This window comes from Primulina tabacum, chromosome 2, assembly GCF_025594145.1.
Source record: "Primulina tabacum isolate GXHZ01 chromosome 2, ASM2559414v2, whole genome shotgun sequence".
Classification (NCBI taxonomy): Eukaryota; Viridiplantae; Streptophyta; class Magnoliopsida; order Lamiales; family Gesneriaceae; genus Primulina; species Primulina tabacum.
The window spans coordinates 5,169,389-5,185,986 of record NC_134551.1 but is presented as its reverse complement, the minus strand read 5'-3'; the positions used below and the strand labels follow the sequence as shown (position 1 = coordinate 5,185,986).

At 35.1% G+C, this 16,598-nt stretch overlaps 3 protein-coding genes across 5 annotated transcripts; 1 reads left to right on the top strand and 2 right to left on the bottom strand.

Annotated features, from left to right (window-relative positions):
* Window positions 1-160: 160 nt before the first annotated feature.
* Window positions 161-980, bottom strand: LOC142527300 (uncharacterized). Its single transcript, XM_075632068.1, has one exon. The coding sequence runs from the start codon at window positions 925-927 to the stop codon at window positions 424-426; it is 504 nt and encodes a 167-aa protein (XP_075488183.1). The 5' UTR covers window positions 928-980; the 3' UTR covers window positions 161-423.
* A 5,676-nt stretch (window positions 981-6,656) lies between these two features.
* LOC142527267 (myb-related protein 2-like) lies at window positions 6,657-9,383 on the bottom strand. 3 transcript variants are annotated; one of them, XM_075632024.1, is made up of 7 exons: window positions 9,269-9,383; window positions 8,977-9,191; window positions 8,812-8,888; window positions 8,484-8,541; window positions 8,317-8,389; window positions 8,150-8,219; window positions 6,657-7,751 (listed from the first exon to the last, which is right to left on the bottom strand). In XM_075632024.1, exons 2-7 carry the CDS (start codon window positions 9,185-9,187, stop codon window positions 7,008-7,010), a joined length of 1,233 nt encoding a protein of 410 aa, XP_075488139.1. In that variant the 5' UTR covers window positions 9,188-9,191; window positions 9,269-9,383; the 3' UTR covers window positions 6,657-7,007. The 3 variants fall into 3 exon arrangements, with proteins under 3 accessions (XP_075488139.1, XP_075488148.1, XP_075488132.1); XM_075632033.1 differs by lacking the exon at window positions 9,269-9,383 and having other exon boundaries at window positions 6,657-7,538; window positions 7,626-7,751; window positions 8,977-9,222; XM_075632017.1 differs by lacking the exon at window positions 9,269-9,383 and having other exon boundaries at window positions 8,977-9,222.
* A 4,455-nt stretch (window positions 9,384-13,838) lies between these two features.
* LOC142527258 (alpha carbonic anhydrase 1, chloroplastic-like) lies at window positions 13,839-16,502 on the top strand. The gene is made up of 6 exons (XM_075632004.1): window positions 13,839-14,078; window positions 14,666-14,886; window positions 14,979-15,085; window positions 15,299-15,401; window positions 15,547-15,714; window positions 16,035-16,502. The coding sequence occupies exons 1-6, from the start codon at window positions 14,003-14,005 to the stop codon at window positions 16,152-16,154; spliced, it is 795 nt and encodes a 264-aa protein (XP_075488119.1). The 5' UTR covers window positions 13,839-14,002; the 3' UTR covers window positions 16,155-16,502.
* The last annotated feature ends 96 nt before the right edge of the window (window positions 16,503-16,598 follow it).

Genomic DNA, 16,598 nt, shown 5'->3' with positions numbered 1-16,598 from the left:
ATTGGAAGTATTTGTCGTTTGTGTTAAGAAGTGTCAATTCCTTGAGTCTCAAATCAGAAGATTGAATTACCTTTTAGATTGCTGTATCAGGTGTTTCAGTGAGTAACTTACGGACACGCACAAGTACCATAGCTTCATTTAGACTGCTTTAGTTCACAGTTCACACCTTTAAGCATATATTTAGATTACAAGCGAAAGAGTGTATCTTGTACATTTGTGATGAAAAGGACGAAATCTATTTTCTATTGACCTCTGGATTCTATCTATACATATACACACATATTTTTGAGTTCTTATCACCGTTCAACCACATGATTTGATCCAATAGTGACAAGTACACAGAAATACGGGTGTAAAGTTGCACAAGCTAGATTGTATCTATTGATAATATTTTCTTCTAGAGTGATGGGAGTAAAAAAAAAACTAGTTCACTTGTGAAATACTTTCCAGGTCTGCCGGCAGCGATCCTTTTGAAGTTATGCGACCATTCTCTCTCTCGATGCTTACAATTTTCTTTGTTTTTGTTTCTTTTTGTACCTGAGTTATCATCTCATCAACCGAAACTGCCCCTTCTCTTAGCATTTTCTGTAGCTCGTGTTTGCTGATCACGAGCTTAATTCTCACAACCCCAGTTGGTTCCCCTATTTCATCTACCAAATTATCAGAAAATCTGACAGTCTTCTTATTCTTCTGCTTCTTAACCGGTGGGGGTGATACAGGTAGGGGAAGAAGATAGTACAAGTGACCTCGGATCATTTCTGCATTGGGATGCATGTGTTTTAGTACCGGAAGTTGATCGGAAATTGCATGGTGAGTGAATTCTGATAGCACTTGGTGAACTTTGATGGGGTTTTTGTATTCCAAGATTTTCCCATCTACTTTCATCACTTTGACAACCTTTTCTTGGAGAACTAAGAGATTTCCCATAGTTTTGTTAAGACGCTAAGTTAGCAACTTTGAGGAAATTTTTAAAAAACATTGGGAAGTACGTACGCGTATTTATATGGGCAAAAACATGAGGTTCCCCTTCTACTTTAGGAAATTTACATGAAAACCGGCCGTCCCACTTGATGACTTTATCGGTGGATACTAGAGATCTTTGTCGTGCATTTGAATATAGATATTGCAAACGAAACTAATTAGCTACTATTTAGTTTATTGTAGGGTTGATATCGTGTGGGAAGAGAACGGTATAATTAAAGGAGGAAAGCAAAAAACATCATTTATATTTAAAAATACTACAAAACGAAATCTATTACTTTTTTTTAATTAAAAGAATATACCATGTACGTATATATATGTAAAAAAAAAAATTATACGGCCTGCGGGGAGTTCTGTTGCTATAGTACATGCAATCGGTGGAGCATCACCAAACACCATTTTTGCTGATAAATTATGAGTTAACATGCAGTAGGAGGAGTAGGACCAACCAAATCCCCTATCGTTGGTGGAAGTATATATGTTTGCGCGACTAAATTCTTGCTAAATTGAATGTCTTCATCTTTCAGGTAAATATTTCTTAAAATTGGATTCTAGTGCTTCTCCACAATTTGGTCGGTTTGACGTAATGATATATCGAATAATGCTTTTTACCCTCCCACAATCTCTTTGCACGGCTAAACTGAAATGATCATATTTTTTTTGTTTTATAAGAAATTAATTTTTCAATAAATTTAAAATATACAAATGATGGATATGACATACGAACCATCGACCAATCTATCGACAAATTAATACCCTTATTCGCATTTGTGAGAACGTGCGTCTAATTTGATAGAGTAGGTGAGCACGAGACGGACTCATGGATTCAATTGTCTTTATCAACATTTTATCGGGCAAGTATGTTGAATGTGGCTTGACTAGTGTAATTTATCTAACTGACGTGGTTTGCGGGTTATTGCGTTAAGTTTGAAAGTTTACTCAGTACACACTGAATTACAACAACTGCGAATTCCCAGTCACCAATAATAATAATACTAATAACCCGATTTATGCTAATCGCTATATAAGTAGATTGCTATGTCATTTTTTTAAGCATAAGGTGACATCCAATTAATAAATAAATAAATAATAGATCTTTGTGCTTCATTCCTTTGTTAAAAAAAAAAACAAATTTTACGAAATTATTATTTCTTATATTGTAATTTCTCTATTTATCAATATTGTGTGCCTATCAAATATGTGTAATAAAATATCCTTTCATCCTTGGAGAAGCAAAACAAAAGAGAAATGTCCAATTCTAAGTTCTCTCTCACTAATAGAAAAACTAACCAACACGTCACCCATCCATCCAGACATATATATTATACTAGTAATTATGCACATGCGATGTGTGGGTACAATTTTTTTTTATCATTATCGATGAACTTAAGTGTAATTTGACAATTTATGGAGTGACTAAATTGATACTTGAATTGTTAAAATAACAAAAATAAAAGTGTGTGTTGAAATTAAAAAAAAAAACAAAATAACAAAAAACAAAAGTGTAATATTAGTATCATATAAGGGTAAAATTGGAAGAAAAAATTGGTGTCCTCTCTAGGTAGTTATTATCATGACCTCATACTTAATAATATAGTATAGATATATAATGATTTTATATGCTTTGAACCATATATATATATATATATATATATATTTTAAAAAAGATATCATGCATGCAATCAGGGGCGGAGACACACCATTTTTCACCCGGGCTGTTCCAAAAAAATTTTAAAAAACTTATATGTAATTTTTTTTTATAATTTTGGATAAATTTGATATTAGTCCGAGTAGATCAATATAAAATATTAAAAGATTTTAAAATTTAAAATTCTAGCCCAGATATAACCGGATTCCTGGCTTCGCCACTGCATGCAATATAAACCAGATGTATGGTGGTAATGTTTTATTATTAATTACTATGGCTTTATTTAAATCACGCGTTGATCGGCTTATGCATTGTTGTTGAGCATGCATCTGGTGGTCCAACTAAGTGGCAAGAATTCTTACTGTGAAGGAAGCACGATATTTTACTTTTTGAAAATGACAAATGTGAATAAGAGATAATGCGATATATAGTGGCCTACTCTGTAATGGTTACTGATGTTATCAACGCGTATGCTTGATATAAGGATTCCTAATATTCTCCCTTGTATGCGTATAAATAATACAGTAAAAGTTTCTTACGAGACAGTCTCATGAATCTTTAGTTGTGAGACGGTAGAAAAAGTAATACTCTTAGCATAAAAAATAATATATTTTCATGGATGACCAAATAAGAGATCCATCTCACAAAATACGACACGTGAGACCGTCTCACATAAGTTTATGTCTAAATCATATGTATGTTTTTGTATTCGAAATCGTTAGAGTAATTATCTTCGAGGTAATGATAGATTATTAAAGCGAAAAAGTCTAATCCTATCATAAAGTTTAAAATTTAAGCAAGAAGTAGTACTCGCATGCTATATGGAGTTACATGTAAATCTTTTATTTTAATTATAGTTTAAACTATAAATATTAAATTCCCTTTTATCACAACAAGTTTTTGTTTAATATTTTTTAGACTCGCATAATACGATATACTCCATTTCCGCAGAAATTGAACGAGTCAAAGCATTGAGCACATGTCAAGTCAAGGTGGTGGCAATTATGATACATTCATTGAGGCGATGTGTGTAGCAATATATGAGGATAGATTTCTTACATATAATAAATTAGAAAATACATTGGATAAAACAATTATTTTTTATAAATTCAATAATAAATAAAATATCAAGGGTCACCACTTTGCTAAAACAAAAAGGAAAGACATTACCAAATCATGTTATAAAAAAATTAATTTTTAGAATAATGTAAAAAAATATGAAGAATTTCAGTTCTTTAAGTCATGAATATGGGCAACTTGGAGTACTGACTATATGATAGAAGTCCGAAGTTACGATGAGGAATAGGTGTGAAAGGAATTTAAATACATATAGTATCCTTTTTCTTCACCTAAAAGTAATGTTTTCATAAAATAATTAAGATATTGTTTAGTTAGTGTGTGATGTAATTATGATATCTCAGGAGATAAGCCGGCCAACTCTCCACAGTTGGAGAGAATTCATGTTCAATGTCCAAGTAGTCCTGGAAAGTCAATTTAACGGTAAGGGTTCATTAGGAGGTCACCCATTCACCCACACATCCATGAGGTTGTCAATAGACCCACCTTGAGCTCCATTTACCCAAATCCGTTGGGAAGTGATCCGAGAGTTTAACCCAGCCGACCTCTTATACTTCCATAATCTCATCGATTAACAAGGTGTTGCCGATCTTCCAATACATATCATCACGACAATTGAGAAAGCCTTGACCGACCTCCCGAGCCGAGCTCTCATCAAATACTCGAGCATGCTCACTACACAGCAGACGAGCTCATGCCTCAAAGGAGCTCATGCCTCAAAGGAGCTCCTATTTAGATATATCATCATATTATCAACAAAGATAAGGGTAATGAAGATTTAATATAACCTTATCCTAAGATTTTGAGAATTTAGAGTTTCAACAAATTTAGAAATCTACTAAGATTATAATTTTAGTCGTCAAAGAATTCAACTCACATAATAAATTTTCTGGTTATAAACTCGATTCTGGGTTGGGCCGCTGTAGATTGGATTTTTGAGGTCGTATATAAATATCAGGTTCTGGTAATTATTTATTCACTCATTCTGAACACACACCATACTTTCCCTATTTTTCTATTATCTGACTCGGGCGGAGATTACGTGAGTCTCCTTTTGTTCCTGTTTTTGTTTCTAGATCCGAAGGTCGGATCCGAACTTCCAAAGCAAGATCTGATCTCCCAGCAAACCTTGCAATTTTCATCAACATCATATGAATAATAAATTGATATATGAATAATACAATTGAACAAAAGACGAGACGGGGACGAGAAGTTATCTTTCGCACCAATTCAGTAATCCTTGGTCACCATCAACTTTTGCCACCCCACGCTCAAAGAAAGTGAGTAATTTTCTTTTAACTTTGTGTGTTCTAGATTGGGACAGCGTTTGCGCTTTTAGACCAACAATTAGGGGCCACCGCCTGCTGACATGGGCGGCCCGCCCGCTAGCCACCATTACTCCGTTGTTCGATCCTTTTAAAATAATGTTGTAGAAGGTTTGCTGTGTGCATAGAAAATTTGTGAAGAACAGCCATTGGCGAAATGAGGCAAATATCAAACTAATATTTGTACAAATACCAGAAAATAATTAGATTTTCGTCTACAAAATTGATAGCAACAAACCTAATAGTTTCGTGAATTCAAACAAATTTGTCGGTTCAACTTGTACAGTAATATTATACTAATGCACCGACGCAACGCTTGTATAATATTTTTTATAATTCATTTGAATTAATTTTAAATAAGGATCAAAATATAATTATAAGAAATAGTGAGGAACTACACTGTAATTTTGATATATAATTTTAAAAATAAAAGAATAAAAAAATGATCTCAGTGAGAATTGAACCTAAAACTTAAACCTCAAGAAACAATGTCTCTATCCACTGAATTACATATAACTTGTATTAAAATTTTAACATTTTATTAATATATATAATTATTAAAACAGACCATGATATCAAAGTTAGTTATTTTAAGTGTTTCAAACTTAAAAAATATAATATAGATAGTATATATTAAATATACATGAAATTCATATATTGTGGGAGTATTTTTTTTACTATATAGTATGTTAAACATTCTAGCCCACTAAAGTCTGTTTGGTATATGTTGGCCCAACGGACTTTACTGTGAACCCAACCCGCCAAAATTGACAGTTCCCGGGTAAAATCCAAATTTGCATTGCTTCAAACAGAACGGAGTCCGAAATTCAAATTTGTACTGCTTCAAACAAGAATGGTAAAATCCAAATTTGCATTGCTTCAAACATGTGATTCAAGCGTTCGAACTTCCGTATTCGATACTTCAATGATAATATTTAAGGTATTTTGATGTTAGTTTTATTTTTATGTGTTTACTGCGAGGTGAATTGAACGTTTTGCGGAGATCCTGACGATTCAAGTATCCCATTTTGTGAATCGGCAAATTAATTTGTGTTCATCTCTTTTTTTCGAACGGTTGCCGCTACTTTTCTTTAAAAAAATTGCCACTTTTTAAAGTTTCGAGATCTTCACTTTTCAGTATGGTTCTGTGATGGAACCATGATTGATTTTCCGGCAGGAATGTTGCGCTCTGCAAAATGGTCAATTGTACAAATTACAATGCCAATTGAATTATTTTCTTCATTAGCTATAGAAATTTCCTTCTTAACTGAATCACAATGCTCAGCCAGCCAGGCGAACTAGTTAAGATTTGACATGCTTCATCTCTAATTGAACTAAATTATCATTTGAAACCGTAGTACCGAATTAATATGCTCGGTAGTTCAGCTTCGTGAAGGAAATGTGTATGTACTGTTGAAGATAGCTCAAAATGCTTGCGAATTCATTGACAATTGTTGGTTTCGGTTTATGTTTTTCATGAATGTTGGGTTTATTTAGAAGGTTTCACATATTATGTGAAAAGCTTGACTACATTTTATTTTATCTGTAAAAATTGTAAACTTTTCTTCTTTTTTTCCATGCAGTTTTAGCCTATATATCCTGGACAATTTATTAATTTTTTAAAGATATATCATGCACACAAATTTTGCTTTCCCCGGTGAAAGTAACATATTTGAGATATTGCTCCCTGACGTCAGGGTCGTCACTTCAACCACGAGTTCTCTATTCTTTCAATTGAACTGTATTCTCTACTGTAGATTTTCTACAAACTTCAAGTGCTGCTAATATTTGAGTTGGATATTTGTGCATGCATAAATCATTAAATCTCATCATGGTTACAATCGTAGAAATATACTTGAACTTTTGTTATCTGAATGCTTACCCCCTGGTCCCTAATGAACAAGCCAAAACTTGGACTATATTTGAACCTATTTCATGATAAATCTTGAGAAGTATCCTCTAACCAACATTGCCTCTCAGCTCCAGCTGAAGCCATTTAAATCCCACCGCTTGCGACCTGAAGCAATGATATTTTCACCATTTGAGTTCAGGTCCAATTTTGTTGTAAGGACAGGCATCTCCAACTGTGTCGATGTCTTTTGCTTCTCTACTTTGAATCCATCAGTATTCTGGTTAAAACATTTAGCATAGGCATCTGGTTCTTTCAACAATTCCACTGAAAAATCTCCAGCACTGTTCCATTTACCCTCTTGAAGCCCAATTCTCATTGATAAATTAATGGGGTTGGTTTCTCTATCAAATGTCATTTCCAAATTGTCGTTCTCCACGGAAAGAGACTTTCTGCTCTCTTTTGGATCCTCATGCCTTCTAAGTTTTGTTTGTGGAAGCCATGATTTGCTGTCAATCTCCCTTGGGTCTGTAGGTGCTCTAACATTTATAGGTTTTAAGCCCTTTAGATCTCTGTACTGTTCTTGGTCCCTCGTAGAACCCACACATGTGGATAGTCCGCCGTTTGTTAAATTTGTTGGCTGAGTTGATTGTGTTTGCTGCAGGCACATATTAGCAAGTTCTTTTATTCCTGAAAAATTAGAATTCAGGCATTGGGTGGATGAGACCAAACCAGATAACTGAACCTTGGCAACATCTAGACCAACTACTCCACCCATATTTTGTCTTCCGAGGGTTTCCTGTGCCTTCTCTAGCACTGCCTGTAAATATTTACTCTGAGCCTCTATACGGAGCTGTAAATGGCGTTGTACCTATGGAAATATAGGAAACCTTGTTATTACTGGAGCATAATGCTTTTCCAATCTTTAGAATGTTTTGCAACCTGCAAACATTTGTATATCCAAATTTGTTGTTGGAAACTTGAAGAAACTCTGATAAATTTTACTGGAATATTTGCAGTGCAGAAGATATTAAAGTCATATCTTAAACATGTTAGTGAGGATATTTTCTTTGTGGAAATGGATGTATCGTGATGCATCTCTTCACAAAAGCTGTTATCCTTTCAGGCGGTTTTTGGTGGTGAAAGAATGCATATTGTCCATTGGTAGAGAGTTTGGGTAGCATTCACCTTTCTTTTTTTTAGCAGAAATGGAGAATAATTTATATCTGTGTATCACTAAAAAAAATGAAAGTTTCCGGTATCGTTTACCTCGAGCTGATCATTTAGCCTTCGTTGCACTTCGATTTGCATTTGTACCGCTTCACCTAAATGCATATTACTGCACACATGATGCCACAATCACAACAGACTTACATTATTAGTTTGATATTTATAGAATGGCAATTAAACATGAGCTAAGGTTTTTCAGTTGCTACTTTGTTGTTTGGGTTGCCATATTACGGTCGGTCATCTGCATTCTATTTGCCTCTGGTATTCTTTGTCCAGTTGCTGCAATCAGTCACCCCGATAAGAGATATATGTAACTCCTTGTGATAGATATACGTTTTAAAACAATATTTCTGGATGTTTTGTGACACATTACCTGCTTTATTACTCCCACCATTGACTTGTCCATGAAGGTTTTTACCGAGTCTGTATTTCTGCAATAAAGAAAATCATGAATTCCACAGATCTATGCATATGCATACACATTAGATAAACATGCAACAAAAAATGAAGAATCACTGGAGTCTTTGTAGTTGAGGATTTCTTTCAAATATCATGCATCTATTATTGAAGAAAGCAGCTGCTTCTTAGATGGGTCAAATCCAAACATCAAGTTTTCACAGGATTTAATGTGGTGTAATTCATGATTTAATTGACCGTACAATTTCTGTTCTGCATGTTAACAAGACTTTAAAAATTTCTACCTGAAGATGACTCTTCAGGTGGTATAAGGTTAGGCCTTGAATTCCCATGACCTTCAAGACTGACTTCGGAGTAGCTTCTGCAAGAGAGGGGGGAGTATATCAGTTTGCTGGATGTAGAAGCATATCGTATGGTACTACAGAGCTTGCAACATTATTTATGCTTACTTTCTGCTCCTCCCAATTGATTTACTGCTTCTATGAATCGCTCATGGAGGTCAGGAGTCCATTTAAGTCTTGGCTTAGCATCAGTGGAGTGTACAAGTCCGGAATCTTCTGTGCCATTTGCACCTTGAACAAGCAAGGGCCTTTCAGGAGGAATGGACTTCCTGGAGGATGGATGAATGATGTTTCCCTGGTGGTGGAGGTGATGATACATGTTGCTGGATTCAATATAATAATTTGCCATTGTTAGCTTCACGTAAGGGCAAGAAAGTCATTTGGACGAAGAAATGTCTACCTGAAAATGCTTGAGTCTGCCTATAATTGTGCACTTTCACCTGCTCTACTACTTTCCTTGTATGTAACTTCCTCCCTTCAAATTTTTTCACTTTCTAAGTTGAGTTTTGCTCTGCCTTATAAATAGAGAGATGGTGTATGGAGTAAATTACAAGTGAGGCATAGAATCTAGGACAGGACCAATAGAACATCAGGTCCAATAATAACAGTGACCTGAAAAGATATGTTTGCCTTCCATCTTCACACATCTGTGGGTCCTCACTTGCAACATTCCTTTCCAATTTCAGATAGCGGCACTACCCATTTAAATTCCTCTTCATTATGCCTTTTGAAAAACTTAACACCTTAAAATAGGTACAAGAATAGATCCACCTCAATTTTTCTTTACAAAGCACACATAGTTGTTATCTGGCAAAATTTAAGAACCTCATTCGCAGAATGAAATCTGAAATTTTCTCCTCTGATGTGGATGGAAGAACTCACTGCATATATTGTGTTCAATCCTTCAAAGTGCCTTTTTTTTGGAAAAGGTGATTCTACTGACTGAAGGGTGAGGCATCTATTTAACGTTGGATGCGTACACGTCAAAGGGTAAACAGCTGGTGAAACTTTGGTTGCTTGTGATTACTTGAAGACCACATTGAGTAACAAATGCAATTTTTATCTTCACATCCTATCCTTTTTAATTTTTTAATTAATGGGCAGTGTAAAGTTGAGGCTGCAATGATATGGATGCACTTTGACATTGGTTATTGGCTTGAATTGAGTAAGAAACTATTCAGCTAACTGGAGTGCATAGACTTCAAACTCCAACACCGTGTCATCTTACTTCAAGTTCTTGATCCACTCACTGCTCACCTTCTCTCAAATTGATCACTATTTTGAATACAAGTAAGAGATTATTTTGTTAGTTAAGGAATTTATTATCGAGAAGAATACTTATGCTACGTTCTGCATGCATTTCTTTATGTGCTGTCTCGTTATGATGAATATTATGCGACTGCTTGTGCCTTTTCCATCTTCGAATTTCATATGGATCAGACAAACATTGGGACCAAATGAGATAAAGAGATCATTCTTCTTTTTCTTTACTTGCATATATGAAAACATGGCTAGTCATAGACAGGTTATTCTTGTTTTCCCATTGACTAGTGATTCGACTGAATTTTAATTGGATTTGCAGATATTCAGACATGACTTAAAATCTTTATTGATGTACAGATTGCGTGCTCAACCTTTTTGTGATAGTGGATTTCTTGTTATATGATTGTATTCAAAACATATTGCGATATGGCATCTTTGTACGGGCAAAACTTACGGCATACATAAAATTTCTGCGTTTAAAATATGCTTCTGAATGCATTTATCCGTAATCCTCCAAAAAAGCAATACTCAATTATTTTGTGCCTTGCTCTAAGACCGCGTTAAGAATAGTTTGAAAGGAAAGGATAAATAAAATCTGAAATTATGCCTATAAACATATATATCGATTAAGCATGTGGTAGAAAGATAAGAGGCCAATCTCTACGAATAAAACAATAAGTTGGTAAATGAGCCACTTATGGCTTGATATATGTGTCCAGTGATCGTGAAGTTTGACATTGAAGAAGTTAAAGACTTCAGGTCTTCATGATTAAATCTTCATTTATATGATTCAAAGCAATCAATATTTCTATCTTTTCAATGATGCATGTGCGTCGCTCGGTCCACAGCCTGGCTGGAGTAGGATAGTAAAGACGGCAAATTATGTGATTCTCTATAAGCTACATCGAAAGACAAAGACGGATTTAATCAGCTGGTACTGCATTTATAGTTTTGTAAGAAGAACTATCTTGTGTTATACCATTTATTGACTTCATTTCCACAAAACAACCATTGAAGTAATTATTGTAAATGTGAAAGTACAAACAGTTGCTTTTCCTTGATGTTGCAACACAACCAGAACTGGTTGTCCTCTGAGATTGTAAGGTATGAGAGGCACACTTGGCTTTTACCATGAAATTTTAAAGCTGTTACGCTTTGTTTTTACCGTCACTTTCTAAAGCTGTTCCTGCCTATATTTAACATGTATGCATAATACTCTGCACTTTAGACGAGAGAACTTGGATTATTGTTCTTTCTTGTACTTAAAACTTTTCTTATATTGTTACCTTGCGTTTGATTTCATATATCTTGAGAAATAAACTACATCTAATGAATGTATAAATCAGCTAGACTCATGTAAAACGGTTTACATACAAGATTTTTAACTAAATCATATAAAGATAGAAATGACCACGGAATACTATTCGCACATCAAAAAAACTGCAAAGAAAAGTTGGATTCTATGGAATGGAACTTAAGAATATTAGATCAAAATAAAGCTGAGGGGACGTATTCTCGAGTTAAGAATTTTGCTTATTCTTCCTTACTAAGGCCACCGAACATGGGTTCCCACTTTCCCCTTCCATTCTTTATTCTTTTGCTTAATAAAGTTTAATATTGCATCTCACTAGGCATAATCAGTTATTCGTCCGAGTTAGTGCTGTTCTTTGTAAAGATGTTTGCTATTTTCAATTGTTACCTTTTGTTCTCTGTAATCCTTCCATGTACGACAGGACACCATTTAGCCAGATTTCATTGGTCTTTGAAAAGTATAAGCAAGTTGGGAGGGCTTTGAGTCTGATGTGTTGAATTCTAAAAGAATGAGCATATTCAGGAAAGCGATCCTAGTTTTGTACTTCGTTTATGAAATAGTGACCGGGGAGCACGAAATTATTCATTCCCTTGATATTATTTATTTGCATTGATGTTGACTTGAAAGTACTGTAGGTCAAAAACTATGAATGACTCTGAGTGCCAGAAGTAAACGAATTTCCTCCTTCAATCAATATCTAGGCCTCGCTTTGGACGATGGATTAATCCCAACTGAATGTTGATGTACACTGTCCTTGGTGATACCCCATAAAAGCCCGGATCATGGATGACTCGAGATATTAAATGGATAGCCTAAATCAGAGTCAATGTGCAAGATGATTTCTTCAGCAGTCGGGCAGGAGAATGTCTGAGACATCTTCTCCCCAAGTTACCAGATGCCCGAGCTCTCATGCAAGCTCCCGGGAACTTGTTACCCAGGCTACCTCGATAAGCGCACATCACTCCGGTGCATCAGTATGGACTACTTTATTCTTGGCAATCCTTACTGTCAGAACCACATGGGTTGGTGTATCAGAACAACTTGTCAGAAGTAGGGTATGGGCAGCCATCTTACCTTAAGTGGCAAGTGGACACTGAAAACAAGTTAATAATGAAATTTCCTCTTATAAATAGCAGATATACTTCTCATTTGAAGGATTCTAGATTTCTGAATTTTGAATTCTTAAGCATTTCACGTATATTACCTCATATACAGTCCTTTTATCTTTTATCTTCAACCTCTTGACTTAAGCATGGGAGTGGTCACGTCGGACACCCCTCCGGCCCCATTCACGAGTTCATTTCACTGTCTGCAGGTCACGGTGGAAGCCATAGCTTAGAGAGATATCTTCATCAAAGATATATCCCTTTGCTCATTTTCCTGAACAACACACTTATCAGAATCCGATGGATTATCCCGACGTTGCTTACCCAATTCACCCGGATCAGATTAGTCCTATATTATGATTTTAGCAAGAACAAATGTCTTGTTTCGACTCTTTGTGCTAAGCATAGTTGACGAATATCTAACAGGATCTTTTGCGATGCCGACATAATCATAGCCTGTCATTTGACTAAATCGAATCAATGTGGGAGTCGTATTCAAGTCCACCCCACAAAAAATTTTGCTTTGATAACCTATCTAGTTTGATTGCTAATCTCAAAATTAATCACACTATATTTTATTATCGTTAATTAACAGTTCTCTTTCTCTAATTTTCATATTTGGGGTATCCGGGTTTTGTTGATTGCAGCCTTTAGATTATGGATAATCATTGTAACTACTTATAATCACTAAAATATTGAAATAAATAAATTAATTATTATATACAAATGAAAACAGATAGATATCCGTCAAAAAAAAGAAGAAAAAAAGATAGAGATAGATAAAGGTCAGCAGAGTACCCCACCTTTGAAAATCAATCGCCAAGTTGTTTGCAAGCACGAAACTGTGAAGTATTCAAATACATATACTTGTTGACAAAATTCACGTGCTCAACCATGACGATCAGCAAAATTGATGGTTTCTATAAATGTTAATTTTTTTAATTTCAAATTTACTGGTTTCTATAATTTAGAATCATAATCGTTTTATTTAACGTATACAAAATAAATAGCTTGATTTATTTAACTTAATTTCAAACCTTATTTTTTCACCTTTTTTTCTTCATACATGACCAAAATTTCATGATAATCGTGGTATTACTATCTAATAAAAAACCTAATTATTTATTATATATAGTTGTCCTAACTTGTTGGTCGTGATATTATTTTTTTGAAACTTGCTAGTCGTGAAATTATCTTTTTTAAGCCTTAACTTGCATTTTTTCCCCGGTTATTATAAAACTCGAGCCAAATACAAATAAGAATTAATCAATATCTTATATCATTCGCATCAGACGGCGTCGTCTACACGGGAGTTGAATGGAGTTGGAAGCTATTGTTTGGGTTACCTTTAGTAAGGTTATAAAACAACTTATTCAGTAAGTCAAATTGGACAGTATTCAATAACAAGTTGTACACTTATCTTTGCTCTGCCCGGGGAGGAGGAAGAAGTTAAATGGCAGCTCGTGTGGCTTTGTTCAGCCATACACTCACTCTGCTCATTGCCAACTCATTTGCTACTTACACTCTGCGTACACTTTTCATCTCTCTAATATCTCTCCATCTTCCCCGCCCCTAGTTAGCAGCTTGGAAGTGGCTCAGTCGGCCTCCATTTCGACGGAGTATTTGAGCTATTGTTCTAGTCTTATTTCGAGACAACTCGCTACAAATAAGATAAATATTAAACTCGAATTCATATTAATACTTTTCACAAGAGTTTGTATCAGGTTAAAGTTTGATTGGCACTCAAATTCAATCTTGATGGAGCTTGAGTCGAATTCAAGATATTCGAATGTACCGGAATCATAGAATATTCTTGAGTTCAGCTCATGTTTATGTTTTAGTAGTTAAATTACAAATATATAGTGAGTTATTTAATATACCACATGATGAATATATACTGGTTGGTTTGATAAAGGGCTGGCAGAACTCGAGTCATTCATGTTCGCACTCAAGCAGTTTGTAATTTATTTCTCAAGATAGAAAATCTGAGTTATAGTTGTTTGCTGATTGAGTCGAGATTAAATATACTGGTACCCGAGCTCGACTCGATTCGAGTATCAGTATTGGTTCAAGATATATTTTAAATTGATAATCTTCATTTCTCTCTAATTATCAGAGGCTGCTGACCAGCCCCTTCAGTTCACGTACTCTGGAGCCACAGGCCCTGAGAAATGGGGAAGCCTGAATCCAAAATTCTCATTATGTGTAACTGGGAAATCCCAATCACCAATCAACATTGTGGAAGACCAAGTAATTGTGAACAAGAACTTGAAGCCATTGCTCAGAGCATACCATCCTGTAAATGGTACTCTGACTGATGTCAGATTCACCGTCGTGGTTGGTAACTTGATTTGACAAGTATTTACTTTTTACACTTCATTTATGATTCATATTTTGAATGGGGAAATTTAGAATTATTGTTGATGCAGGTAGAGTACCCAGAGGATTCGGGGTGGATGATCGCAGATGGCAAGAAGTATGCCTTAAAACAGATGCATTGGCATTCTCCTTCTGAGCATAGGATTAATGGGAAGCGGTATTATGTTGATCTTGCTTGATTTGCAGTAGTGGTACAATTCGCATGAGCACGTAGTCCAATTATATCCTGATTAGATCTTGTGTTATTTTCTTTTGCTGTTATTCTTGCCTCCAAAATTGCTGTTTTATATCAGTGATAGCTCATTCGAATGCGTTTAAATCTTGTGTTCTTATCTTGCGACCTCATTTATATCACATATACAAAACGCAGATTTGCGGCCGAGCTTCATTTGGTGCACGTTTCCGAAGATGGAAGGGTTGCAGTGGTCGGATACCTTTTCAAATATGGACATCCAGATCCCATTCTTGGGCAGGTGAAAATAGGGATATATGCATTTAGTTATAACATTGATCAGGCACCAGAAGGCCAGGATCGAATTTGTCATATATATACATAACATAACCCCTCGATTTTGGAGGTATATAAATTATCTGAAGTTTGATTTAATTTGCATGCAGATACATAAGAAATTGAATGAATTGGCATACGACGAATCGGCACAGCTTAAGCTGGTCCCGTTTCACCCGGCTGTGTTGAAGGAAAATCCTCGCAAGTATTACAAATACATTGGCTCCTTCAGTGCTCCTCCTTGCACGGAAAATGTTATCTATATCATCGTTGCAAAGGTGAGGAGGATTCACCATCGCTCTTATTATGCGAATCAAAGTTCAAATTTTGCGTGTAAAGATTTTCACATTTTAGAAACTTATTTTTAAACTTTTATCATCAATCATGATAATAATCTGCAAGGATCTCTTGTCGTGAGGCCCAAATACCCAAATGATTTTGGGTTGAAATCTCACTTTTGTTGATTGTTTTAATTTAGTTTAGCTAGATAGAAATCTCTCCACCATCGTTATATATCACCATCCTAGCATGTCTTGTTTAGCGTAGGGTTTGGTTATCTATATTACAATTCATCATATTAAGTAACGTGTGAATGTAGGTGAGATCAATTTCGAGAGATCAGGTACAAGCACTCAAGGCACCATTAGATATACAATGCAAGAACAATGCCAGGCCTTATCAGCCTCTCAACGGAAGACACGTGGAGCTAATGCGATGAAGATTCATGCCAATCGCAACCGTCGGGTTGAAAATTATATATGTGTGCGTACGTACGCGCGCGATCATGTGTGTCTTCCATATAAAAAAGTATTTAAATGTTATGATACATTCTAAAAGTAGTTCTCTTCAAGTTTCTTGGTTTGAATGTGGGGTGTGTTTGGTAGGCAAAGCAACTAGTTTCTTATATTTTATTAGTATCTAGCTAATAATTGATCATGTTGTAACAAGTTTCTTCTCAGAGTTGATTTGCATATAATTAAATTGCTGCTGTTGTACAAAGTATATTTTTTTCCTTAAAATAATTGGAGCAGATGATTTAAATTTCTCATCTACTCTTCGAAGTTGACATTCCAACTACTGCTAATAATCTCTGATTATTATTGAAAACTGGAGAAAGCCTGGTGTTGCCGTTGAACTGGATTTTCAAATTTTATCCAATCGA

Bases quoted from the DNA above. Each gene is read 5' to 3' on its own strand.
- LOC142527267 (XM_075632017.1), bottom strand. From the start codon at position 9,217: ATGGCAAATTATTATATTGAATCCAGCAACATGTATCATCACCTCCAC. The intron at 8,889-8,976 runs GTAAGCATAAAT...CCTCTCTTGCAG, and splicing joins TCAATTGGGAGGAGCAGAAA to AAGCTACTCCGAAGTCAGTC. The intron at 8,390-8,483 runs GTAATGTGTCAC...GACTGATTGCAG, and splicing joins TGGTGGGAGTAATAAAGCAG to CAACTGGACAAAGAATACCA.
- LOC142527300 (XM_075632068.1), bottom strand. From the start codon at position 927: ATGGGAAATCTCTTAGTTCTCCAAGAAAAGGTTGTCAAAGTGATGAAA.
- LOC142527258 (XM_075632004.1), top strand. From the start codon at position 14,003: ATGGCAGCTCGTGTGGCTTTGTTCAGCCATACACTCACTCTGCTCATT. The intron at 14,079-14,665 runs GTACACTTTTCA...TCTAATTATCAG, and splicing joins ATTTGCTACTTACACTCTGC to AGGCTGCTGACCAGCCCCTT. The intron at 14,887-14,978 runs GTTGGTAACTTG...TTGTTGATGCAG, and splicing joins ATGTCAGATTCACCGTCGTG to GTAGAGTACCCAGAGGATTC.